The sequence below is a fragment of the Oxyura jamaicensis genome, chromosome 5, assembly GCF_011077185.1.
Source record: "Oxyura jamaicensis isolate SHBP4307 breed ruddy duck chromosome 5, BPBGC_Ojam_1.0, whole genome shotgun sequence".
NCBI classification, from domain to species: Eukaryota; Metazoa; Chordata; class Aves; order Anseriformes; family Anatidae; genus Oxyura; species Oxyura jamaicensis.
This window is the reverse complement of record NC_048897.1, coordinates 62,974,754-63,001,041: the sequence shown is the minus strand read 5'-3', so window position 1 is coordinate 63,001,041 and position 26,288 is coordinate 62,974,754. Positions and strand designations below refer to the sequence as shown.

Genomic DNA, 26,288 nt, shown 5'->3' with positions numbered 1-26,288 from the left:
CACTCTAACGTACAATAAATGGTGGTTGTATTTACTAGGTTAAAAGGTTAACGTCTCCTTATGATATCTTGAAATGATATCTTACTACAGTTGTGGGGTTTGGGGCTATTCATATTGAAGCCTATGATGTATACAAATTCTAAGATTTTTTTTTTTTTTCTGCTATCTAAAGTGAAGCAGAAGTGAAATAATGTGCATAGCATGACATAGAAGATCAGTACCAGGGCATGGATGAAATCTGAAATCAGACGTAGTTTAATGACCTGCACAGTAGATTTCACTGCCTCAAGCTTAAATACCTGAACTAGGAATTTCAAAAACACCACAGAGATCTAAGAGAACAAATTTCTTAGACCTTGTTCTTTCCTCATATATATTTTTTTAATTACCTAGTCTACCTGCAGTTTTCTCCCTGACTATAATGTGAGGCTGGCACCATGTCTTTTTCTCCTGTTGGTGCTTTTCCTGGTTTTGTTCCAATTAGATTATAGAAGTAGACTGATTATGTATTTGTATAGTACTTTGCACAAATGAGTCTCAAGTCTGGATTGTGATACCACACAATAAATCAAAACTAGAAGACCAACTTCTGAACAGCAGACACTTAAATACCTCCAACTTTGTATAAACTTGGAAGAACAAAGAGCAAACAAACGAAAACACACACACACAAAAAAGGAACCAAAAAAATAAAAGTTTTAAAAAGACCAGTTCAGAATACTATTAGCAGGGATGTGAAAGCCAGTGTATTTAATGTGTTAAAGCATCTGGAGTTTTTGCTATGAAGTCAAACAGAGTTTTAACACTAGCTTCAGTGAAACGTAGGCTCAAGTGAGGAGACAGGGAATTGCTGTTCTACTTTGCGGCTTTGGTGGTAGGAGAATGTAGCCATATATGAAACTGTATTTTAAACATGATCAGAAAACTATTGGGAGCAGAGAGCTTATGAACTATTAATAGTTACTAGAATAAAAAGTTAATCAATTATGTGCTGTTATAAGCAGCTGATTAGGCCTGTGAGACATATTAACCATCTTTTTTGAAACCTCCACGACACTTATGGATGTGCTGACAGTCAGTAACAACACCCACTCATGTTTGTTTATAAAAGCTGTCAGTTGTTTGTTAACATTTTATATACCTACACAGAAAATATGACTTATTAATGAGCATTACTTGTCCCTTATCTGGACTGATTTTAGGTAAGTTTTGCTTTAAATTGGGAAGTCCAAAGCTAAGTCCTGGATTCTGCCTAAATTGCCAGGGCTGAAGAATTTGTATTTTGTCACTGCAGGCAGAATTCACAAAGATGAAAGCAAGTCTAGATAACACCGTTATTAAAGGTATCAGTGACATGCACTAACTGCTCTTGATTTGCTACCAGATGTGGAGCTGCAACATTGAAGAATAAAGATAGGAAATGGGAAAATAAATGATACTATAGGTAAATGGTCATCACAGACCAAGCAGGACAATTGACTTGTGTGATAGGGCTGGATTAGTGTATTCTGTCATTATTTTGCCTTTATAAAGCTTAAAATTGTTCATTGACTGGTTTATCTAGTAAACTTGCCTGTACTACTAATATATATATATATATTATTAAAATGTAAATGTATGCTCTTTTTCACATTCAAGTGCCTTGAGTTATATTATCTAATTTCCAAAGGAGTTCTGTCATGATGGTCTCCTTTAGCGTATCACTGGGGAAATGCTTGAAATTTGGCCCAAATTTCAGTTGGTTTTCAGAGAGGCTTAGAAGACTGAAGAGGCAGTTTGGTTTTTGAGCTTCATTGGCAGAGTTTACTGCAGCTTCCATCACTGCTGGCTTTGTTTGTATTTGAGTACCTGTAGCTCGTACTACTACTGTAGTTTCTACGGCATGCCAGCTGATGGGAAGGAAGAGGTCATTCTGTGTTTTGGCAGGACAGTTGACCATCTTCTCTCTTGAACGCTAGGTCTTGCTTATAACTTGCTTAAAAATGGCAACCCCAAACCCTAAGTCATCTACTTTTACTTCTGTTAAGATATTGAATGGTACATTCAGGATATTGCAGGGTTTGAAAGTTCACGTGTGCTTCAGAGCAGTAAACCCAGAAGCTGCTGTGCTTTCCACACACAAGCAGGTGTGATGTCAGTTGAGGGGTGCGACTAATGAAGCAGAAGAGACTTGTATTTACTGCATATGTAAAATTACAGTGTGATCGACAGCATTTGTTACTCCTTGCTTTTGCTGGACAGTATTTAAAATAGTTTCTAGTGCGTTAACAGCTGCCTCCTTGTTCCTAGTACTGGTCATAACAATGTTAAATTTCTGTCTTGAGACTATTTTTTTTTTAAAAAGTCATAAGGTAACCTTTTAGCTACCAAAGGCTTTATCTAATAGGAATGGAAAAGATTCTTCTGTGCATCTTCCCTCAAATCAGCATGATTTCCTCCTGAGAGGATTTTTTTTTTTTTTAATGTGTTTCCAAAAGTGTATATAAGATGTGAGGAAGAGAGGAAGGCAGCATGCATATGCTGAACTACTTATGGGTTACTAATTATGGGTCCGTGATACCAAAGCTAATTCTGGACAGGATGTGCTCTGATGTCGTCTGGAGTAATGCAGCGTGCAGGGATGGATGGCTATGAGGCTTGCTGGTGTGGATGCAAGCAACCAGCAGCTGTTAATAACAACCCCCCGGGTGGGGGGAACCAAATACAAACGGTGTCCAAGACAATCACCTACTCTAATAGTGGCTGGTCCCTGGGTAGCTGGAGCTACGGAGGTCAGACGAGCCAAAGGAATTTCGCCGGCCTCACCCCCTCCAGGCAAATGGATGACTTGGTGCGAGTATCTTCATGAGCGCGGCCGCTCCCGCCAGGCACGCAGCGGCGCGTTCACCTAGCAGCCAGCGGGGGCTGCCGGCTGCCTCCCTTTGCAGCCAGATATAGACACAGCACGGACGCACCGGCCCCACCTTCCCTCCCGAGTTTGCAGCACGGCGGAGCGCCCCAGCCTGTGTGAGTGTGTGTGTTAGGGCCCGGGTGCGCACTCGTGTGCGCACTCGTGTGTGCGCGCGTGTGTGCGGCCGTGTGCGTGCACGAGCAGGTGGGCCCCGCCGTAACCCCGCCCCGCTGGGCCCCCGTCGGCCATACGGTGATGGCAGCAACCTCCGCGCCAGAGCGGGCTCGTTATTGGAGGCGGGGACTGTCAATCCGCGGCCGTTCGAGCCCCACTCTCCGGCGAGCCGCTTCCGAGCGCTGATTGTGGAGCTGAGGCCGGCTGCAATGGGAAGCGGCGGCGGAGGGAACAAAGTTTGCAAGACTCGGCCGCTGGACTGCTCGCGGCCGTGATGCCCGGGGCAGGAACGGGTGCCTAAAAGCAGCGGGCAGCCCGCCGGTTGGCACGCCTTGCGGGCTGCTGTCGCCACTGCTATCGCAAAGTTTCAGCTATTGGAATGTACTAAAATCCAGGATTCTAATTATCAACCCTCCCCACCCCCACCTCTGCTTCTAGGTAGGCGACAAATATTTCTATTCTGTGGATTAGAGAACTTTTTGCATGGAAATTTACTGACTTCTGAGTGGTCTTCGTTTCAGGGAGAGGGGGGAAAGGATTTATATTCATCGCGCTTTATTTTTGTTTTCTGGATCGCAGGATTTTTGGAGCTATATGGAGCGATCTCAGGATGGTGTGCACCAGGAAAACCAAAACTTTAGTGTCCACTTGCGTGATTTTGAGTGGAATGACTAACATCGTCTGCCTGCTGTACGTGGGCTGGGTCACCAACTACATTGCCAGTGTTTATGTGAAAGTGCAGGAGCCGATCTCGGAAAAAAAGTTAGAGGAAGACAAAGGGGACACTTTAAGGATTATAGAAAGGCTGGACCATTTGGAAAATGTCATCAAGCAGCACATACAAGGTACCACCCTCCCCCCGCTTGCTTTCCCCCTCACCCACCCGCCGCTTTCCGTGTGCCACCCTCCATTCCCTCTCGCCGCGTTTGGGGTGTGTGTGTGTGTGTGAGTGACATTCGTGTCGCGATCGGAGCAGAGCCGGTCCTCAGCCCGGAAGCGCCCAGTGCGTGTGGGGGTCCCCGGTGGTCCCCTCCCGGTGATGTCCCCTGGCGACGGGAGGGCCGGGGGGAACCTGCACGCTCTCCCTCCGCCCCGGTCGGCCGCAAGCGGGAAGTCGCCTCCACCCCTCGGGGACGGGGGCGTCGGGGCTGCCGTGCCCGGCGGAGCGAGGAGGGCTCCGGGCTGGGCTCGGCTCGGCGTTGTAGTAAAACTGACCTCAGCCCCGAGCGTGCCCGTGTCTCGCTTATGCGGGGGCCCGGGGGGAGGGCTCGGCGCGAAGGGCAGGAGAGCCCCTTCTCATCTTGTTTTCTCGTCATTGTTTCGTATTTGTTAGTTGCCTTTGCCAAAGTGGGTTGCCGCGAGGGGAATTCTTGTTCTCCTCCCACTGTAAGCCTGACTCTGCCAGTCCGTGTGGAGAGTGTGTGCGGCCGGGTGTGCTCAAGGTTTTCCCTTAGTGCTGCTGTAGTGACGGGAGCCACTTGGGATTTTAACTGGGACAGTCTCTCATTTGTGTAGTACCTTTTTAACTCGATCCCCTCTTAATGGGAGCTCTGGGAGAAGGGTTGAGTAGTGGAGAAGTACATAAGTAGCGGAGAAGAACATAAGTATTTCCGGGGGGACTGGGATTTTGCATGTCTTTACTTTGCCGGGTGATCTCTAACTAGCATCTTCCTTTATATTTTCAACATCTGCATGGTGTCATACAGTCACTCCCTCTGTCTGCTAAGTGGGTTGGATAGTAAGGAGGGTGGCAGGTAAATGAGAGCTCTAGAGGGACCATCTTTTTCTGCTTCTGCATAACCTCTACTGAAGGTTCAAATCCCAATTCTAGTTTTTCCTAAATCTGCAAAGGCAGAGCAAAGCACACCAGTGCACCAAAGCTCCCCTCCTTCCAGGCAGCTTTGGCCAACTGCTCTTCGGCAGTCTAAAGAGGGGTGGAGTGGGCAGGGTGGTTAATCCTGTATGAATTGGGCTTCCCCCGCTTAGCAATGCTCACAAATTTGCAGCACTATTAAAGCCCAGTTGCTTTCCTGTGGCTTGTATTAATTCATTTCTTAATAATATGTGACACATCATTGTCCAGATTGCATGTACCTCCATTTGTCAGATAGTCTTGTCAGCTTGGGTAAATTAGTAAAATACTTTTTTTTTTTTTTTTTTTTTTTTTTTTCCCCCCTCTCCTTGTATTGTTTTGTTTTGGAGGATGAATTACAGCTGCTCCTGCAAGTTTTAACTTCTCTCATGCAGTCCTTGAGTTTTTTCCTGACTACTGAAAAGGACTTTAAAAAGAAAATCTATTTTTTTTCTGTGTGCCAGTGGAGTGCACTGTGGAAGCATGTATGAAGGCAGCAGTTTTTCAAAAGATACTATTAAGAGTTACATACAGCAAATTCATCCAAATAGGGCTAGACCATACCTCCTTCAGTTTTGTAGGTGTGAAGTTGTGATAGTCTTCTTTTTAGGAAAGTAATAGTGACCATATTGGCTTGTTATTTTGGACAGTGATTCTTCTCAGAATCATAGAGAAAGGGATGGATTTGCATGGATTAGAGCATAAAATTAATTTTTGACAACTTGTGACTATACAAAAACCAAACCAGAAAATATTTTCCTTAAATAACATTTGTATGAAAGTTGAAGAGAATCTTCTAAAAATAAGCAAACAGTTTGGTAATAAGTACTAGAATATAGTTTTTTTGGGGAAAAAAATGAAAGTTTACAAAGTTCTCCTACCTTACTGAAGCCACTTTAAAAAATAATAATAAATAAATAAATAATTGCAGATTGTCATCCCTAAATGGATTTTCTGTACTTGTACTTTCCAAATCATAGTAACTGAATTTCACAAGGAATTTCTGTGGCAGAGATTGCAGAATAAGGTGTTATTTTAATCAGATCTTGCTTTAGTACTGTGAGATGTTATGACTTCTGGGTCATGTTGCAGAAGTCACAGAAATCATTGGAAGGAATACTCCAAGCATGACTGGGGTATGAGTTAGCTTCAAGCTTATCAGTTTGAAGGTCTGCTTTAAAAAAAATTAAGTTTGGGTTTCATTACCATAAATTGAATAAACCAGCTGCCAAATAGCTGGACTAGATAATAACTATCTGTAGTTTGCTGTAAAGTTTTTGCTTGAGCTACTCCTTTTTTATGTTGGAGAAAGGTGTCAATAATTCAGATGTTCTGCAGAGCTGAGCAGGCACGAAATTAGCAAGGGTAATAGAATTGCATGCCACAGAATACCCTGTGAATACCAGAAAGCTCTAACTACTGCATTTTACGCATGGGGTTGCTCTAATATTTCATTTTAATTTGTTTTCTGATTGAATTGTTTAATTAGGTGCCATCAGGGAATTCCTTTAGCATATAAATTACTATCTTGCAATATTATATCAAATGTCGTGGAAATGAGAAGGAACAAGAGGTGCCTTCATTTAAAAAAAAAAAATCACTTTTTGAAGTATGAACTTGTAGAAAGACATTTTCAAAGCAAGTGTTAGATTGAAAAGAAGTAAAATTCTGAGAGAATGAAAGTATGCAAGCATTCTTTTCAGAAAGAACAGTGTGGAAAAGGAAATATTGGTAGTGGTATTGGCCAAGAATAGAAAAGTTGGAATGCACAATTATGTACCTGCCATACTGCATATCCTATACTTCTGTGTATCCCAAATTATCCGCATGCCAGAGGGTAACCATTGCTCTGCATGTAATTTACAAGTGCTAGAAATGAGGTAAGAGCATGTGCTGCCAGGGGAGTCTGCTCTACCTTTATGGTACTTCTCTTTCTTTCCTCCTCCTATGTTATTTTGTGTTAGCCTATGGACATGCTATGCAGGTATCGTGCATCTGACACAGACTTCCATGGTAGGCAGTACGGGGCAGGATTGTCAGCATTACAGTCTAGATAGGCAGTGTGGTCCACGGACAGAAGTACTTTGTGGAACAGCAGCATGAGGCTGGAACTTGAACTTAAGCCCAGGAATTCTTGGCTTGTGATCCACCCCAGTTTATGAGATGGTTTTGTTTCAAATCACTTCAACTTTTTTTTTCTTATCCTTACAATTTTACACTGATGATGACCTGCATACCTTTCTATGGCAGTGTTTTATATTGATTGTGTTAGTTTAATCTGAATTCTACAAGGTTAGTACTTAAATATTTTTTCCCATAGCTTTAGTAGGAGTCATAGATCTTATTCTAGCAAGCAAGCCACTCAGAGAAACTTTGTTTCCAGTTCCTGTGGAGTTTGCAAACAAGATAGGGTGGTTATTGAGATGATTTGTGTGTGCACGCTTGTGAAGGAAAATGAGGAAGAGACCAGATGGATAGTTTTATGTAAAATGCAGCCTTTTTTCTGTCTAACAAAGGAGTGTGGCAAATGTATAATCTATTACTCTTGAGTTTTATTACCAGAGAGAGTGCTATAAAGAACTAAAGTTAATAAATATTGTATTAAATAAAATGTCTATCTTTCCAACATAAGGTTCAAAATATTTTTTTCTTAATTTTATTTGAAAACAGTATGTTCTGTCAAGTTCACAAGGAACATACTGGTCAAATAAAACTCCAAACACTCATTTTATTAAAATCAATATGAGAGTGCATCAGACAGATCAGAACGTATGATTCATCTTAATAATGCATCATGCATTGGCTCTGTCTCTAAAGAATTGCCCTAAGTTGTGTATGTGTGGTTGGAAGATCATGTGAGCAGGCAGGATGCTCTTGATTAGATACTTAGTCTGTAACGATGACAAGAGGCACACTATCAATAAGGTAGCAATTTATTTTCTGCAGCCTAGCTTTAGGCTGTTGCAGATGATAAGCTGAACATCTTTCTTGGAAAGCTACGCTATGGTTAAGCAGGGATCCCTTACAGCATGACATACACGCTCTGCTATTTGTCATACTATGCAGTGTCATTTTATATTTTTCAACTTCGTCGTTTTAATCAGAAGATATTTGCATCCTAGCATTATTTTGAAAAATTCTGGTCTATGAAATCTGTGAAATGAAGTTCTTTTTTTTGCCACCTAACAGGAACTTAAACAGAATTGATTAATTGCATACAATTAATATGTACAGTAGATCCAAGTTAAAGTTGCAAATACACAGTTTATTTCTGGAGTAGTTGAATTCTTACCTAAGACCAATAGATGGTTACTAAGACATCTGTTTAGTACTAGGAATTTTGTCCCTCATCTTTGCATGCTGCAGCATCTGTTGGCATAAATAAATGACACGTCAAGCACTCCATAGACTTATTTGGGAAATAAGTCTGTGATTCTGTGAAATTTTGACGTGTTATCTCTCAACCTGCTGCTTAGAAGGATTTGCTCTGTGGGTTTACTTCAGCTGCCATTAGCTATCCCATAGTTGGATATCTAATCACCCTTTTGTGATCAGCTGGGGAAGGAGAGATCAGTGTGAGACTCATTCCCTGTGTCTTGGACAGGTATTAGGATGGAATGAATTACTTTCAGAAATTGGGTATTTTGAACTTGGGAACCATGTCAACCCAAACTCTTTATTTTAGCCATCTACAAGTTTGGATAAGTATCCTATACTTGATATCTACCTTTTATTTATTTATTGATCTCAAACATGAAGAAAGAATGTAATATGTAAACATCTGTCCTTTGCAGCCTGGCTACCTGCATGGATTTATACAGACTTGTTTGGATTTGCCAGACTCCACCACGTCTCTTACTCTTGTGGTAGTTTCCTTTTGGGAATTGTTAGTTGTAAAATTCCCCCAGCCTATTTCCCTCAAGCACAAAGGCAGTTAGGCATATTTGGCACTCACTGCAGTATATTTATTCTGAGAAACAAATCAGCAGCAGACAGTAGCCCTGGGAACACAGCTCTAGCTCCACTACAGAGGAGCCTGTATTCACAAGTATATAAACAAGTAAGGAGACCTACTGTCCCAATGTAACTAAATGCAAGAGAATGAACTACTTGGATGTGTGAGACATGCAGGATTAATCCCATTATTTTTTCTCTTTAGGCTGTGATTTCTCAAGTCATTCTGGATTGCTGCATGTCAGTGCTAATTAATTTGAATTTAACTTTTATGTTCTTCCATGCTTAGGAATGGCTGTACTAAAGAAAACTTTAATAGAGTGTTTTCAGTTAGAAGTCTGATTCAAAATGTTGTAAATTTTCAAGGCTTGCTAGATGTACAGGTAGTTCAAGGACCATCTACTGGGGACTTAATTACGTTGATCAATATAACTGCAACTTGATAATTCATTATTAGTATTACTGAAGCTAACTTTTTTGTGCTCTTAATATAATTAGAAAGCAATTAAAGGTATTCTTTCTTGGTGATTCTTGCACCAAGGATTTATTTTGCCATGGTTAGGACACAGTAAACAAAACTGAGGAGGTCTAGGCTCACTTTTAATAAAGTAGCTGCATTTTATTACTAGTGATTGAGTAATTCCTTTCTTGATTACAGTTGTTTATTATTATTTTCTTTCCTTATGGTGATATCAGCTAGATTGCTGTATTAATTAATTAGGCTTATATAATGTGAATGGTGTGATAGTTACTTTTTTTTTTTTTTTTGGTTGATTGTGCATGTTGAGCAAGAGAAAGCTTTGTAGTTGGGAAGAGAATTGACCTGGATTCTGTTTCCTTCAGTGTAGGTAATTTCTGTAGTTCATATGAAAGTCTTCAACAATAGGTTAAAAAGTATGTTGAGAATCATGGCTGGAAATCAAAATTTTTATGCCCTCCATGAGTTCTCTTATTTCTAAGCTGGACAATTTCATCTTTTCTATCTGAAAAAAGATCACTTCTGTAGCTGTTTGTTATCTCTGCATAATGGCATAGCTTCAGTGAAAAGAGTGGATTGTGTGCTACAGTCTTTGAGCAGGTGATTTATGGGCTGTGCAGAAATGGTGATAGCTATTCTGCTTGAGGTTCTGGACTCAGTGTTTTGTTTATGCTGGGTAGGTATCACTTCAGAAAATGTTGCTCAGGTTGACACAAGAAGCCTGCAGCAGTGCTGAGATTCAGACTGAGCTCTTTTGAGTTTCTGCTAAGCTGTTACTCCCTTTTTAATACTAATAAGTGATCTTATCTACATGACCAATATGTAGATTAATGTGTATAAAAAATGTAATGCAAGACCTACATGTAGCTGTTGGGAATTGTGTATTGTGTGTGAGATGAGCTTGGCCCTGGTATCACATTCTCTCATGGCAATACCTGGATTAGCAGTCCAACGTAACAACTGTTCTTCCACTTGGGCATTCTGTGGCCTGGGGTTGATAGTGATCTGCCAATTAGCTGTTCTTGCATGCAAGGACATGCAAAGAGAGTGAAAGGAGGTGTGACTTCTATCAGGATCTAAAACTTAAAGGAGTTTGGTGCTGAGGCAGCCATATGATGTGATACATGCATTCTTGTTCACTAGCTCAGGAAAAGATGTCTGTATCTATACACCAGCTATGCTCTCTGTGCTCCAGAAACAAATGCAAGACTTATTGTATACTGAGTTCAAGACTGTTTTGAGAGTTGGCTCTTACATGCTGATGGTATTTATTCCTTCCATTTAAGGAACAGGCCAAAACTCTAGAATCACATTGTGTATTGTTTGTATGGCTGACTATTTTTTTGTGTGGCTGATTTTTTTTTTTTCCTGTTACAAGAGCTCAATGCTCATGAAAGGGTTTTATCCTCTGTATCCTGTAGTACAGGTTCTGAACTTGTAAGTGCATGAGTGCAAAGTATAAGGGTTTCCATTATATTGTAAACTCAGAGGCTAAAACTTGTTTATTGCTGAACCTGGCATGACCTAAGTTTCTTCATTGCCTCTAGGGCCAAAAAGACTAAGTTGTTGCCTGCCCAACCTTGCTCCTTTGCCTGTGATAGACCACAGAAGGAGTTAACTTTAGTTCTGTGTTCAACAGAAAGGTCTTGTCATCAGCATTATACCATGAAAGCATACATAAACTGCAGTATGATGGGATAAGTTACTATTACCAATCTGAATGTTAGAGACAAGCTAGATCAAAAAAAAACCTGTGGGGACCTAAAAAAGAGAATGTTAGGCTCAGATTTTAAGATAGATGTGGCAGTTGTGAAGATGGTTTAGCTACCCTCCCAAGGATGCTGGAAAATATTTTGTTGCCATTAGAGCAGCCCAGGAACTTGTTCATCAGCTGCTAATGTATGTATGGAGTTTGACAAGGGACACGAATCATCTCTCGCTGGTTAACAGCTGCCCTCATTTAATGAAGCTATAAGATTATGTTGTTAGATATGCTTGTCTCAGAGGTTGGAGATTGGATCTACTGCAGAGGGCTGTGATGTTTTAGGATTGCCCCCAAGCTCTGAGCAGATTCTGGGTGACTGCTCAGAATAGCCAAAGTAATTTACTGGTCTACAACTGGCAAATCTACTTGTTTAATGAAATTTCATTCAAATACAAGAGTGAAATCTCAGTTCATATCTTGTCATGCCTCCTCTGAAACAAATTCATTTGTCTGACAAACTATTTTTACTTTTAATTTCCCTCATCTGTTTGTATTTAAAATCATATTCTTGTCTTCCTTGCTTTGTTTGCTAAGCCATATTATGGGCAGAGTCCAAGAGCACTGCCGTCACCTGTTGAGGAATTTTTCTGTGCTGCCCTTGGCATTCCAGTGCTACCTCTGTAGTCTCTCTTTAGAAACTTCTGGGATCCTTTTCTTTTGGGGACATGAGAAATAGTTCAATAACAGGCTCTGGTAGGACAGTGTGGACACTACACTGAACAAACATTGAAATTGCCAGGTACACAAAACTTAGGTTTTCTCTTCATGCAGCTATTACTGTTAATTTTATTCTGACTACAGTTAAACAATTCCACTGGGCAGGTGTGTTTTCTGTGCAGTAGTTTCTTGAGCAAAGGCAGGGATGTTCAGGAGCCAAAACCTTGTCTGCAATTATTACAGCTGTCCAGCAGCTCCTCTACTTGGCTTTTAAAATGAACAAATAAGAATGTTCTTTCTGTCTGTCCGTCCGTCCGTCTTTCTATCCGTCCATCTTAATATGGAGATGGAACATCCAAGTTGCTACCGTGAAATTCTCAGCCTTTAAAGTGTGAGACTGTTTTTTCAAATCCATGATGGATTCTTACTATTTTCTCTACTGAAATTACATGAAATTTTACTATGTTATTTCTATCACAATAGCACCGTGGCAGATAGCTGAAATCCCAGCTGTCTTGCAATCATTGTGCAATATGTAGTGGAAGAGATCCTAGTCTCTATGGAAAGGTCAGCAGGAACTGGGCAGAGGAGATGGCTATAGGAACTAGTATGGCCAAATTTATACACATTGTTGGTAGCAGGTTTGACTGTCTGCTAGAGTTGCTTGGATGGACAAAAGGTCTTCCCTTGTCCCAGCAGTAACAGCTTAGAGAGAGCATGCAAATGTGCAAATCCTGCTGAAGGCAACCATGGCAGTACTGGGTGGTAGCCACATCTGCTCTCCCACCATAGGTCTGGGCCTGATTGATACTGAGACTGACATGAGCTCTGAAGTATGAGGTAAATACCTCTCTTAACATGCAAGTTATAATTAGCACATCTAAAATACCACATAATTGCACAATTATCTGCTTGGATCTTTTGGAAATTTGTGGTCTCAAATAATGTGGGAGGGGGAATGGAAATCTTAGTGTTTTTTTTTTTTTTTTTTTTTTTTTTCCTCTCAATTCCTCCAAATCAAAACCCTTATTTAAAATGTGAGTGTTTGGATTTTCCTTTTATTAGAACTGTCATAGGTGATCTCTGAGAAAAGAGGATTTCTATAAGCAGCTTTCTGGACAATGTAAGAAAAAGAGATAGTATTTCTATTTTTTCATAGATAATACAGATAATATTTGTAGATTCTAGGCAATTCTAGCCTTCACTTCAGGGAGATAATATAGATTTATTTTTTTTAGGCTGGGGAAACAGCTCTGTTACTTGTCTGTCTGAAATCTGGATCTACATAGAGATCTGTTTCATGAATCATCCAACTAATGCACTGAATTATCAGTCCCCACTTTCATGGTGGATTCACGTTTGTTTGAAGCTTTTCTTTCTGCATCAAGTCATGACTTGCCACAGGCTTTGCAAGAAACTTTGGCATGCTGTAGGTAAAAGAAAAACTGACAGATAAACTTTTCCAGCACAGCAGACCCAGTGAATCTGTACCTATCCATTACAGGATTATCATTGCAATAAGATTATGGTTAGAGAAAATGCCATTCAGATTTCCATGTGCACAGAATAAATAGGACTTGTGAAACAGAGCACAGCATAATTTTTAAAATGACTTTTTTTCTATCTGTTTGTTTTTCTCTGAGGTATTTGCAATTTAGCAGCTGTATATTGCATGATCACACAATGCATGATTACAATAACAGCATTTCCCTCTTCTACTTGTGCTAACATGAATATTTTAAGCATCTTAAATGAAGGGTGGGGGAGTAGTATGCTGTAATTTGTGGTATTTTTTATTAGAAGATGCGTTTACTTCATGTGTAAAGGTGAGGAGGGTGCAGGAGGAGAGAAGTATAGAAAAAGCTAAAGGCTATGAAAGAGTCTGTGAATGTTTTATGCCGTTTTAGTTAATCTGGAACTACAGTTATTAAGTGGAACCTCAATAGTTTCCACTAGTGTTATTGAAGCTGATGAAGCAAGGCATATTGAGTTTCTATGGAGTGGGAAGAAACAATGCATCATTTCTGGTTCAGTTCTGAAAGCCTTTTACTTTCTTGTTGCTTTCAAACCAGTTAAATATTTTCTTGCATTAATTAAACTGAAATCTAGCATTCAGAAATACAAGTCTTAAATCCATTAGATCTAATTTATGCTGGTATTTTAAAGCAGACTTTTTAATCTTAAGCATGTGTAGTTGCTGTAATGAAATAAGAAATACTCAGATTGCATATGTTCAGAAATTCATAAGCAAGATACTGATATTTACATGAAAATCATATCCCTATTCATCTCCCATGTTACAATCAGGTATTGTTGTTTTTGATGTCCTCCTCTTTCAAGAGGCAGCAAAGTTAGCACTCTGTGACATTACAACGTCAGCCATAACTGATTATGACATCATTAAACTGGAATGTAACAGATTTTAAGCCTGTCTCTAACTGATATTTTATTGTGGTTATAAAGCTCTCTTAAGTTTAAAATGAATTTCAAATTATTAAACATTAAACACACACACACCAAAGAACCAAACCCAACAACAACAGAAGTTCCAAAGAGATGTATAAAGCTGCATACAATGCCAGGAAAACTTTTGAATTGCACTTAAAGAAGCAAGGCCAGAAAAAAGCAGTAGCAAAATGGTGACCGAAGACTTATGTTTGGATAGATCATTTCCACTTACAGCTTTCTTTTCCATAAATGCAGGCTGTGTAACAGGAATGCTTTTGGTATAGAAGCATTTCCATTTCACTGATTTATTGTTATATTTCATATAAAGAGAATTCTATCAACATAAATGAATTTATCAGCATAGCTTTTTTCTTAAATGAAAGTGGTTATAAAAAACACTTTTATAGGGTTCATTCTATTCCTCTTAATTTCATTTGAGGAAAAAAAATATACAAGAGAATGTGGAGGTTTATATACAAATATTTAATGTATATGATATATTCTATATATAATACCTCTATATATAAACATGAGGGGAGTGGAGGAGGTGTTTGTAATCGCTATACTGATGATCCATATACCCTGTCTTAGAGGTAGGAAGGATCTTCACCATTGCCTGATTTGGGCTGACATGGTAGAGTTCATGGATGATAATAGAGGCACTGTAGCAAGAACTTGATTAGACCAAGTGGCAGCGTGTTTGCATAATATCTCAGTGTGGTGGCAATATGAACAGACTCCTGTAGTCAGTGAATGCAAATGACAGGTATTGCCTGAAGTGTGTTAGAGTTGGGTTTTCAGTTGTTAATGCTCTCTGCAGTAACTGAGAAATTAGCTGATGGATAGAGTGAACCCTGCATGTTTTGCTACTTATTAGTGGAGACCTGTTTCAGGATGATTGACTACTGTAGAAGCAGGTAGAATACCGGGTCATGGACTGAGAGTGGGGAGCCATGACATTGATTTCTTATTTCAAGACGGAAGCAAAGGTAGAGCTCTCTATGTTGCAAATTGTAGCTCTTGAGAGTAAATTTTTAATCCTTCAGCCCTAGATTCTATTCTCATAATTAAGAAATAAGCTAGTGGTGGAGAATTTTTAAGTTTATGAAAGAGGAAAACTCCTTGTTATGAGGAAGCCTGGAGACTTGAAAACACATAAAAGGAAATCTAAGGTAGTTGTAATGTGTGAAACAATTCCTTGGCTGCTTGCAGTAACAACATGTCAATATGTTTTTGTCTGCTTGACAATATGTAGGAAATGCCTTTGATTTTTATAAAATTGCACGTAATTTCTCCGCATTTCTTTTGATTCTATTGATTAAAGCTTTTCTGCCTTGCCTAGAGTCATTAAATAGCAAACCATCTGCTAAAAACAGATTGGCAACATTCTTGAAAATTAACATTTTTTTAAAAAAAAAGAGTTTAGTCTAAATATATTTCAAAGAATATTTCTTTTTGTCTTCTGAAATTAAGAGGGAAATAAAAGCTTCTGCTACAGTCTTGCAAAAATTTGCAGTACCTGGACAAATATTGGTAACTCTTAGTAACATAGAGAAAGATACATTGACCTCAGCAAAAAAGCACTCAGGGTCCAGCCAATATAGTGTGAAAGTTTCATTACAAACTCTGCCACATATGGCTCTGTGTCTAGCACCTGTATCAGTTGTACAGGAATTGATGGATAATCAGCCATTTAGCCCAAAATATTCTTCGCGTGGCAACCAGTGGTGAAATACTGATCACAGTCGGTAGCTCTGTGGACTGAAGCATAGGTTACAGCAATGCCTCTCCCTCCTGCCCCACACTGGATAATATAATGAGGTGGTAAATATAAAAGTGGCAAGATCTCAATTGAATGTGAGTTTTTTCATTACATGTTATCTTTGTGTTGGACAACTTTTAGGCTGTGATTGGCTGTGCTGAAGCTAGGAAATATGCTCCCAGTTTTTAAACTGTCAGCATGTTTCAGGTGTGGGACAAAAATAGGAAATATGCAGGTTAAGATAAAGAGCTTGTGCATTTAACCTAGCTTTTTAGGGTGGATTTGTCAGATAGGAATGCCATGTAAGTTTCCAGAAGGTTGTCCAGCTGTCTAGGGAGAGGAAGGTACAGGAAGGAAGCCTTATTCTAAATCTATACTGTGTGTTTCCACAGATTCAGTGGAAGACAAATCTAAATATCTTCATCTTCAGCAATTGAGTTAAGGTTTTGACTCTCCAGTTAAGACAAACTTTAAGCTGTAAAGCTGTCTACACAGGTACTGTATGTTTGCAGCTTTTATGCTACTAAAAAGATATGAAGTCTTCATACAAAAGCAAAAACATGCAAATCCCAGTAGGGGCTGTTCTTTTTTAAGATTTTTCCATATATTAAAAACCTTCAGCTGTTGTTAAAGATTAATTTTCCTTTTTTTGTGTTTGTGTATGTATTTATGTATTACATTATTTCCACATAACAGAGGGTCCCTGGACTGAGATCTTAGTCAGCATGAATGCACTTGAAGTTCTCACTCTAAATTCTTTCCTCTGCTGGGCTTACATAAATTGCTATAATTGCCATGCCACAGCAATGCAGTAATTCATTCATCTGAGGTGTTGTGAGGCTTGAAGGTGGGAGGGATGATCTGTGCAGAACTTTTTTTTTTTATTATTTTTTATTTTTTTTAATATTCTATTCATTTCCCCTGTCCTTTTCTTCTGGTGTCCCAGAATTCTGCCCTGTGTATCCAGGGGCCAGGTTGGTTCAAGGAGAGCAAGTCTTGCTTGTCTCGTGTCTATGGAGTAACTTTTCTCATATCACCAGGTAAGCAACTGGGTCTGAAGTACACAGAAGAAGAAGTAATAAAAGAGTCAAAGTATCCTCAAGTATAAAACATAATGTAATTATTACATGGGCTATACAAAACACTGTGTCAAATTACAGGCACTTGCAAATACTTAGAAGTGCACTCTCTGCCTTGTGTCTATTTTTAAAACTTGTGCTTAGGCATCTAGCTAGCCAGGCTGTTCTTGCATGTGTCAGTGTGTAGCTGCATAATTGTCTGGGTGTTTTGACAATGAACATGGTGCAGAGAATGTAAGAATTTTAGCCACAATGGTAAGCTATGACAGAGCAAGTATGGCACAAAATATATATATATATAAATGAAATGGCAAAGTAAGATGTAGGAGCATATATTTCCTAAATTAAGTTAATAAAAATAATATATTTTTACTTCAGGAAAATATTTTGAATGTATCTCTTTTACTCTTTATTTAATGTTCATGCTCCAGATTTATTAAGAGTGACTTGTAATTTGCCTTTTTGCTGTTTGATGAGAACAGATGTTATTTTCTCCTAACTCCCAGGCACCTGGAACTGGCAAAATTCCCCAAGCTCATTCAATTATCATCCAACAAGCAGAGCTTATTCAAGCAATTTACCTACAAGGGCCAATTCAATGCAAGGTGGAAAACATACCCTTTTCACTGAGTTTATTTTAAACTCGAGAAATCCTGCTTGCTTCACTGAAATAAGTGGTCATGTCTTTAAATTAAAAACAAAAACAAAACAAAAAAAAATGAAAAGAAAACGGAAATTTTATGAAGTTGTACTTCTTCAATATGTGAAGTGTATGTTGCTTTATAATTTTCTCAAGATTCAAATTTAAACATGATTAACAACGAGTTTTTGTTGCTTCTTAGGAAGGAAGGTAAACCAAAGCTCCTTCTAGCAGGGAGTTTCTTCTCACTGAACTGCACACCTGTATAAATACAGTGCTTGAGTCATTCCTGGTTTACACCAGAGAACAGAGAAAGCAGTGTGACAGGAATTAGCCCCCTTGAGGTAAACAGACAGCTCTGGCATACCTTTAATGTTGTTGGCACAATCCGTCCTTTTATGCAGTGTGTTTGGAACTCTCAGTGATGTCAGACAATGCAAGTAACACTGAGAGCAGAAGTCCCTGCTGGAAGAAACCTGCATATTTACAATTACTTGTTATTCTGTTCAGACTTCACAAGTGGAAATCTTATACTCTCCTTAAGTGGTCAAATGAAAGTATCAATCCCAATATTTAATTTGGGAAAATCGAGACCTGAGCATGCTGCTTTGGCTACACAAATTTTCACAGGACTCTGTGGGATATCTGTTTTCAGGATAGCTCATGTCAAGCCATGTTTTTGTTAGAACGTGCATTAGCACATTAGCAGCTCCAAAAATGAAATAAACTAAAATGCCTTTGTCCTAATGAAAGGCATGACTGTTTTTTGCTTTTTTTTTGCATTTCACTAAACTCAGCTAAGCTAGATTTACCAGACTTTAGATACAATCATTTGATCTCAGATTTGGAAGTTGTAATTATACTATACTGCCATGCCATGTAGCTTTTCCTATTAAGAGAACTATAGGTAAAAGGCAAACTTATACAAAACTCTGAGGAAGTCACACAATAAAATTTGGTTATGACATATTGGCTTCAAATCATTACTAGGAAGATTGACATTAAAAGGAAAAAAAAACAATTACCTGATTGGTTTAGTAATCAAGTTTCCATCTTTTACTTCTGAATCTGAATTAATAAGAAAACAGTGTTCCGTTCAGCAGCCTACCTTTCTAGTAACTTTGGAACCTAGTAGACAAGTTGCTGGGTGTCAGAATAAAAAATCTTAGAAATAATTATATCCATATGGTTTTCCCCAGAGATGATGGAGGCTATTTCTCTCCTTGTGCCAGTTGGAGAGTTGCATTTATTACTACTAGCCATCAGAATATGCCCCCAGTCATTTCCTAGACATTGGGAAATCTTCAAAGGAGCTCACAGGCACAGAGGCAAGTCCACAGGAAAACTGGCATTGTCAATCCTTGTGCTCAGTGAGCTGATTTAATTGTGTCCTGGTGTCCTTTCTAAGCTTCTTGAAAAGAACTCCTATGCGGAAAAGGAGCTATTCATTCTTCTAGTAAGACTGCAACTTCCTGGTTTGTACTGCAGGATATTTGCTTTTTATCAGCTAAACTGAATTCTGATTGCAGGTGGCTGAAAAACTGGGACACAGCAAAATTAGCAGCAGTAATGAATGAGACAGAAGGTGTATTTGCTATCTTCATACATTGCGCAGAGTATCTTCTGAGCTAGGCATCCATTTACCACAGTTTCAGGATTTCCTGTGACAACAAAGATCATACGGTCTTTTGAATGTAGTGATTTAGAAGCACAGTGGTGGTTGAATTCAAGCATCTCTGGGAGGGGGGGAAAGCAAAATGGTAAGCTGGCTCTTCACATCAGTCTTTGTTTCAGGAGCCCGCTGCGCCATTTACAAGGGTGAGAATGTAAAAAGTGAAATCTAGATGGGAAATTGCCAGGCTGCATGTGCATATTTGCAGAGCTTGGGAAGGTAGTCAGGGGAAGGGGGTGTGCTTAAAGTATTGGGCTTAATTATTGTAAGCTTGGAAATGTGAAAACATACATTGCCCCATGAACTGACTTCCTTCAAATTACTTGGTTCTCTGTGTCACCATGCTGGCTTTAGGCTGTGAGACACCCATTGTTGCAGAATCTCACAGGGATTTGATAATCAGGCTAGAGGTCTTTAGTCTATATAGGGTATGCAAGTGTACAGTCTGGAGGGAGGTGGGTTTCCTAAATAGAAGTGAGGATGTTGAAAACAATCATCCTATGCAGAAACTGTTGTGAAGGTCTTGTGGATATTTATGTGTATGTATATATGTAATAACTATGTAAAAATGTATGCGTACATCTAACAGATGTGAAATGTTGCAAGACCTAGTTTGGAAAAAATGTTCAGATATGTCAGGCAGTGATCTGCAAAGTATTTTAGAAAACATCTGTGTAGCTGTGGGAATGTCCAGATGTATCACTTTAGAAGGAAGAACAGCTGCTATCACATGTAATTCTTTCAGTTGTTGCTTGTAAAGAAAGCCTCATGTTGTGGTCCCAGATATGTATGAACAGATTAAAGTTTCAGTGTTTAAACTAATGGAGAGTAATTTTTTGACTACCTGAGTGACTTTCACGTTTGCTTAGGATGCATCGTTACCTTCCCATAATAGATAAGCCTTTTTCAGCTGAGGACAGCATTTTGGCTTGCTTCAGAGCATTAGTTTACCACTTAAATTTACCAGATGATTTGTGCATAATCATTTGCCATTCTCTAGGAACTTAAAGTTGAGAACAGGTATTCAGCAATGTTCTAACCTTCCTCTGCCCAGTGGTAGCTAAGAAAGTGAATAAACCTTGCTGATGGCCAAGCTGCAGTTAAAGAGTTTGATATGTTATTCCCTGACACTTACATTTCTTAATTATTCTTAAATTAAGTCTTGCTTTATAGGATATATAGATGTTTTCAGTGCAGTCTATGCTTTCTTCACTTGGTATGTTAAGGTGCAAATGCAAGGTTTCTGGACCAGACTGGATGGAAATTATAAGTTTTATCTGGATTTGTTGTTCTTAGTTTGCAGAAAGCCATTACAGGTTTCAGTTTGGACAGTTTGGATTTTCACAGCCATTCAGGCAGGATCATTATTGCTAATAGAGTGATCAGTTACAGGAAAGACGAGTGTCTGGTGAAAGTCTGCCACCCTGAATAGCTGGGATCTGGATTAAATCTCTCAATTAATGGTTCTCCCTTTTGGTATTACTGGTAGTTGTTCTACCAGCAGGTGGGGATGATTTTTCTTTCATTCTGGCACAGGTGACACATTTGGCTTCCTGAGCTGATTAATATCCCTAAACAAAAGCTTCAGTGTATACTGTTCTAGAAAGAGGCTTGTCAAATCCAATCAATCATTATATTTATGTGGCAAAATGTGTTTGAGATACATTGTAATCAGCCTGTCTATGAATATTTCTATGAGACAAAGTGCAGAAACTTGATATTGTTTTGGAGCCCTTTGCAGTGAAGGGAATTGCTAAAGGAATGTTTGCATCAAGAAGATAAGTGTTATTATACCTTTAATGAGTGGTGTGTTTTTTTATTTTTATTTTTACTTTCATAACTAAATTATTTCCTTATTTTTGTTAGGAGTCATCTTTGTCAGAGAACATATTTGTCTCCTCTTTTTTAGGGTCAAATTGTAGGCTAACTGCTCCAGTAAAATGCTGATGGACCTCACGACAGTTTGGTAAATAGGCACTGGGACTGGTCATTGAGGCTGGGGTCCTACTGTTTTTCTTTTCAGCTATTAACTTGGATGAGGTTATGTTTATTGTCTTTGCATTGGACAATCCTTATCCTTTTAAAATAGTAACTAAGAAATATGCCAGATTTGACAGAAAGGTGCTACATTTCTTTTTGAGAGCAAATTTATAGGGAATTAAAAAAGAAATCTGTCATAGCATGGGAAATTCTGATAGGCCATCAGTTTGTGGTGTTGTCAACTCTGCAGCTTTGCATTATGTAAGCAAAAGTTCAGCCAGCAAATTTTGTACAATTGTGAATTGTTTTGGCAATGACCGTAGATTCTTAAAAATCTTACTCCATTTGCTGACTATGGCATGATTGCTTTCTAAAGCATATATTTTCTAGGATCTTCTCTAGTTTAATTTAGTGCTATAGCAGAAGTTTTATATCTTGCTAGGATACCTTCCTCAAATGAATTGCAAAGAATCACTGTCCAGTGAATAAAGGTCTTAGGAATTGTAGTAGTACTATATGTGAGCAAGAATTCCTGTTTTTCAATCAAGCTGATACTTAACATAGTAGAACCCACTTTAATTCATGATTTACTAGGAATGTCCTAGCAACTTTGTGACAGAAGGCAATTGTCTGCCTTTTAAAATTTCATTTTCATTAAATGCTTTACATTCTTTACACCAAAATAAAAAAGCCCTTAAATCTTTGACTAGAGAAAAACTAAAGGAAATGACTGGAGGCAACTAGTAATATTTTATAAATGAATTCAGGCTTATAACATTGTAAGGAATTATAGTCTGAAAAGTCTCAAGGTTAGGATTAATTTGATATAGTAGTGTCAGATGTTAGGGGTGTAAATAGAAATTCTTGTATATGAATACATAACCTCTGAAACCTGCATTTATTTGTTTATTTTTTTTAAGGAATGTCTGATCTTAATGTATATTATTGATTGTTTTTTCAATCCACAAGCTCTGTTTAATTATTAATACCCCTCTCTGCAAGAATTGCCAATTTCCTAATGCAGGTTTAAAAGCAAAATTCTTTCCTTTCTCCCACTCTCCCTCTTCACCTCTAAAATCCCCCAAACACTGACCATTATTTCTTTATCTGATTAAGATTGCATTTACTCAGACTGCAGTATAACTTAGAGAGGAGCTGGGTTGCCATTTACTCTGTTAATACCTTAATTCCATTATGCTTATGTTAATGACCTGTTTCTTGAACATTTTCCTCCTAGTGGAGTGATTCAAGCTGCTGACTTTTCAGCTGGCTTCACTGCATGCTTCAAGTTAAGAACAGGTGTTTCAGCTCTTTGTTTTGCAGTTTTACAGCAGAAGTACTTCCAAATGAAAGGTGTCCATCCCCAAGCTTCACTTAGGTTTATATCCTGGGTTTTAGTTGTTGACAGACTTTTTAGATGAGGTAGAACAACAATATGTAGGCTGTATTATTGAAATATATACAGTCCCAAGATGTTTGTGTCAGTGTTTTAGCATGATTATTATTGTTAGTTATAGGCATGAAAGTATGAGAGAGAACAAGTGTCTTCCTTGCAAGATAGGAAGTACAGTCTACTGTTGAAGCCCTATGTTCTGAGAAAACTTTTATTGTATATATATATTTTGCCTCTTATTCCTGTCAAGTAATCAAATTTTTAACCTAGAATTGCATGTGAGAATGTTAACCCCTGTGAGGTGGAAAAACTTATTGTAAGAAAATTTCTTTTGATTATCAATCACCTGCCCTGACTAATTGTTGCTTCTACAAAGCATGTGTATAAATGCATTGACATAATGGCTCTGTATTCTAGTTGCATCTATAATAATCCACCATTTCACTGGTAATTAATCGTCTTCATCTTAATGAGCTTTTTACTTGGAACACTAAGGCTGATTAAAAAAAAAAAAAAAACTCTTAAATATTAGACTTGTGGCGCAGTATGCGCAGTTGTCATAATGCTGCAGACTCTAGGCCAGCACATAATGCGTAAGACAAACTAGGAGGCTAATAAGCAAACAAAATGTTTATATGCAGTTTGGATGTGTTAATTTATATAATAGGAGAACTACAGCAAGTGATTTCTGTTGCCATTTGGGAATTATGAGCAATAAGCCATTATGAGTACTAGAAAGCAGATACTTTGGTTCTAGCTTTTTATTCAGGCTGCTGGTTCTGCTGGGTACTGGAATAATAAATTGAGTTCACTTATTTTGTGCAGATTTCAGTGCAGCATCACAGAAACGATGCATCATGCACGTGGCACATTTTTTTTTTTTTTTTTAATCCTAAAAGTCTTGTGCTGTTTGGCAAGTGATTTGTGTAAAATTAGGTGCATACAGCTTCATGGTGAGTATTATTGCTTGAAACCTAAAGGAGCTTCCAGGTAAAACAGCAACAATTTGACAGCTCCGGACTTAATGCAAGAAGAGAGCTGGAAAAGAGCGTTAGCAAATGTATTGTGGTAGTTTCAGGGTCAACTCAGCATTATTCTGTTACAAGCTTACTGTTAGCTTACAGTTTATTTTAAAATGCAAAGAAAAATGAAAAAACAATGCTATAAAGAAGTAGTAATGGACAGGAAGGATTTGTTATGTTTTGTTCTGTGACTCCGGAAGCTATGAAAAACAGGAAATCTTTTGTCTGTGGTATAGCAGGGACAGGGGCAGTGTGTCCTGCTGCAGTGTCACAACCAGAGCTTCTGGCTTGTAGCATAGGGCTGAAGTGCACTTCCCTTACCAAGGCTAAAGATCACTTCTGCAAGGAGTAGTTGGGTGCATGAGTTGTCATGTTGTCCCTTCTCTGATAGTGTGGGAAAAGTGGAAATAAAAAGCATGAGGGATCAGGACCCTCGACTTCAGCAAGAAGCAGATTTTGGCTGTTATGAGTACCCTTAATGCAATTTGGGTGGTTGCCATCATCTGTTTACATAATGGCAGGATAAAAAGGAAGTTACTCTGAAAACAGCTTAATTGGACTTGAGTTTCTAGGGCTACTGCTCTGGTGCCTTTCACAAACACAACATGGTTAGTCCATTCTGTTAAGTAGGAAAAATAATAAAAATGGAAGGAAAAAGAAAGCATTTAATTACTGCTACTAAGGAATTTGAAATGTAAAGATCATGGGATTATTTGATTATTTCTTTTAAATGCTTTATCTTAAGTCCAAAATAGGACAAAAATCTTGAAGTACGAACTGACCTCTCTTAAGGTTGTTTGGGTATTGTGTGTGTTCTCTCTTAAGCACTGGGGATTAAGGGGGCAGCTGTTCTTCAAGCCAGTACCATATGCTAGCATTTTAATGTGCATACTGTTTTTAAGGAGGAAAAAAACCCACAGAACAAAGATGAAGTAGAAGCAGCTGATATGCTGTAATTAACATATTTAAAAGTTCTTTAAATAGCCTCCAGCTGTCTTGAGATCAAGTGAAAAATAAATTTTAGTCTACATAGCTAAGAATACGTTATGCTGGGTATAAATCCATCTGCCTTTTTAATTATCAGGATTTTATATTACAGTAATATCAGTGGGGGTTAAATTGAAGCTGTAACTGGGTCAGGCCTCATTGCTGGAGACATTCAAAAATCACACAGTCAGTACCTGCTCCCAGAGAGTTCAGGCTGTGCTTGCAGCATGCAGCGAGATGCCAGAAGGAGAGTGGCTGTGCTGTGCTGCTGTACGCCTGGACTGACCAGGCTGCTCTGGGGGAAGCTTTTCGAACAGGGACTGGCCCTGCTGTTGGGGATCCAGCTTTGCCCCGTGCTACACCAGCAGTCCAGCCTGCTAGTTTGGGCTTCTCTTTGTTGGGTTATAAACAGTTGCTTAAAATCAATGTGGTCTGAGGACAGTGGTTACAGGAACAAGTGTTACCTTGCAATTTAGGAAACCTAGATTTAATGAAGCTCTGTAGCTGTGTGTGTATATATATATATACATATATATAATTTTTAATCTTAAAATAAAACAGTCTAACGGACTGAACTGGTAATGGTAAGATGAATGTGAATAGGCCTGTGCTTAGAAGAGTATAATGTTATGCATAGTTGCCAGTTGGTTGTCACAACTTGTTACCTGCTTGGCAATGTCAGATTACAATATTTGTTATGTTTATGAAATGAAAGAGTCTGAAGGTCAGACTATACATTTATTTAATTCCAGAATGTCTCCACATAAAATTGGGAAGATTCAAGGAGGGAGAAAAAGTATGAAATCAAAACACAGAAACAAGTTTCTTGCACATCATGTGCCTTCAAGTTAAGAGGATACATAGTTAGAGTCATTTAGGCAAATGAAACCTGGCTGGTTCTATCCACTGAGCTGTGGTCATATACCAACAGTTAACCAGCCACTGCTTGTTTTTATACAAGATAGTAATTAGGGATGGGTAAACTGGTTGGTAAAAGAATAGGGTATTTAACTCATAAACCAATTCTTTCTCGTCATAAGATTCATTTACTATTTAATAAGAATACTCAATTTATGGAGGACATAGAATGAATTGATTGAAACTAAACTTAAGGTTCTTCTGTGAGCTTACTGTATGTGGCAGCAACACAGGTGGTTTTCCTTAGGTTGCCAGAATTTTAATCTGAAAGCTTCTGACCATGTAGCCCTTGAAGTATTTTTTTTTTTTTTTTTCTTCAGGAATTCTTCAGTACAGAATTAGTTGAATTCATGGTGTTAGAAGCTTGAAACAGCATTAAATGCATTAACTGGCGAACAAAATCATCATGTATGTGATTGTTTGCTGGTGTGAAATTAAGGACATCCAAGAAATTTGTGACCAGTCCCATTGAGAACAAGTGCTCTGCCTGTTTTTCAGGGACAGATGGATATGTGACATCATGCCTTCATTTAATTTCAAAAATTTTGTTGATTAGGTCAGATTATTAAATTCTAGCCTTTTAAATGTGTTCCCTGATTGAGTTTTCCTGCCTTGCC

At 38.6% G+C, this 26,288-nt stretch overlaps 1 protein-coding gene across 2 annotated transcripts in view; it reads left to right on the top strand.

The window, feature by feature from the left end:
* Positions 1–3,172: 3,172 nt before the first annotated feature.
* Positions 3,173–26,288, top strand: part of GALNT18 (polypeptide N-acetylgalactosaminyltransferase 18) — a 230,451-nt gene continuing 207,335 nt past the window's right edge. The window contains exons 1-2 of one of the 2 annotated variants that reach the window (XM_035327671.1): positions 3,173–3,502; positions 3,644–3,909. In XM_035327671.1, coding sequence (XP_035183562.1) covers positions 3,675–3,909 — 235 coding nt within the window. In that variant the 5' untranslated portion in view covers positions 3,173–3,502; positions 3,644–3,674. Of the gene's footprint in view, positions 3,503–3,643; positions 3,910–26,288 lie in introns of those variants that run through there. The other variant, XM_035327670.1, reaches the window with a different exon arrangement.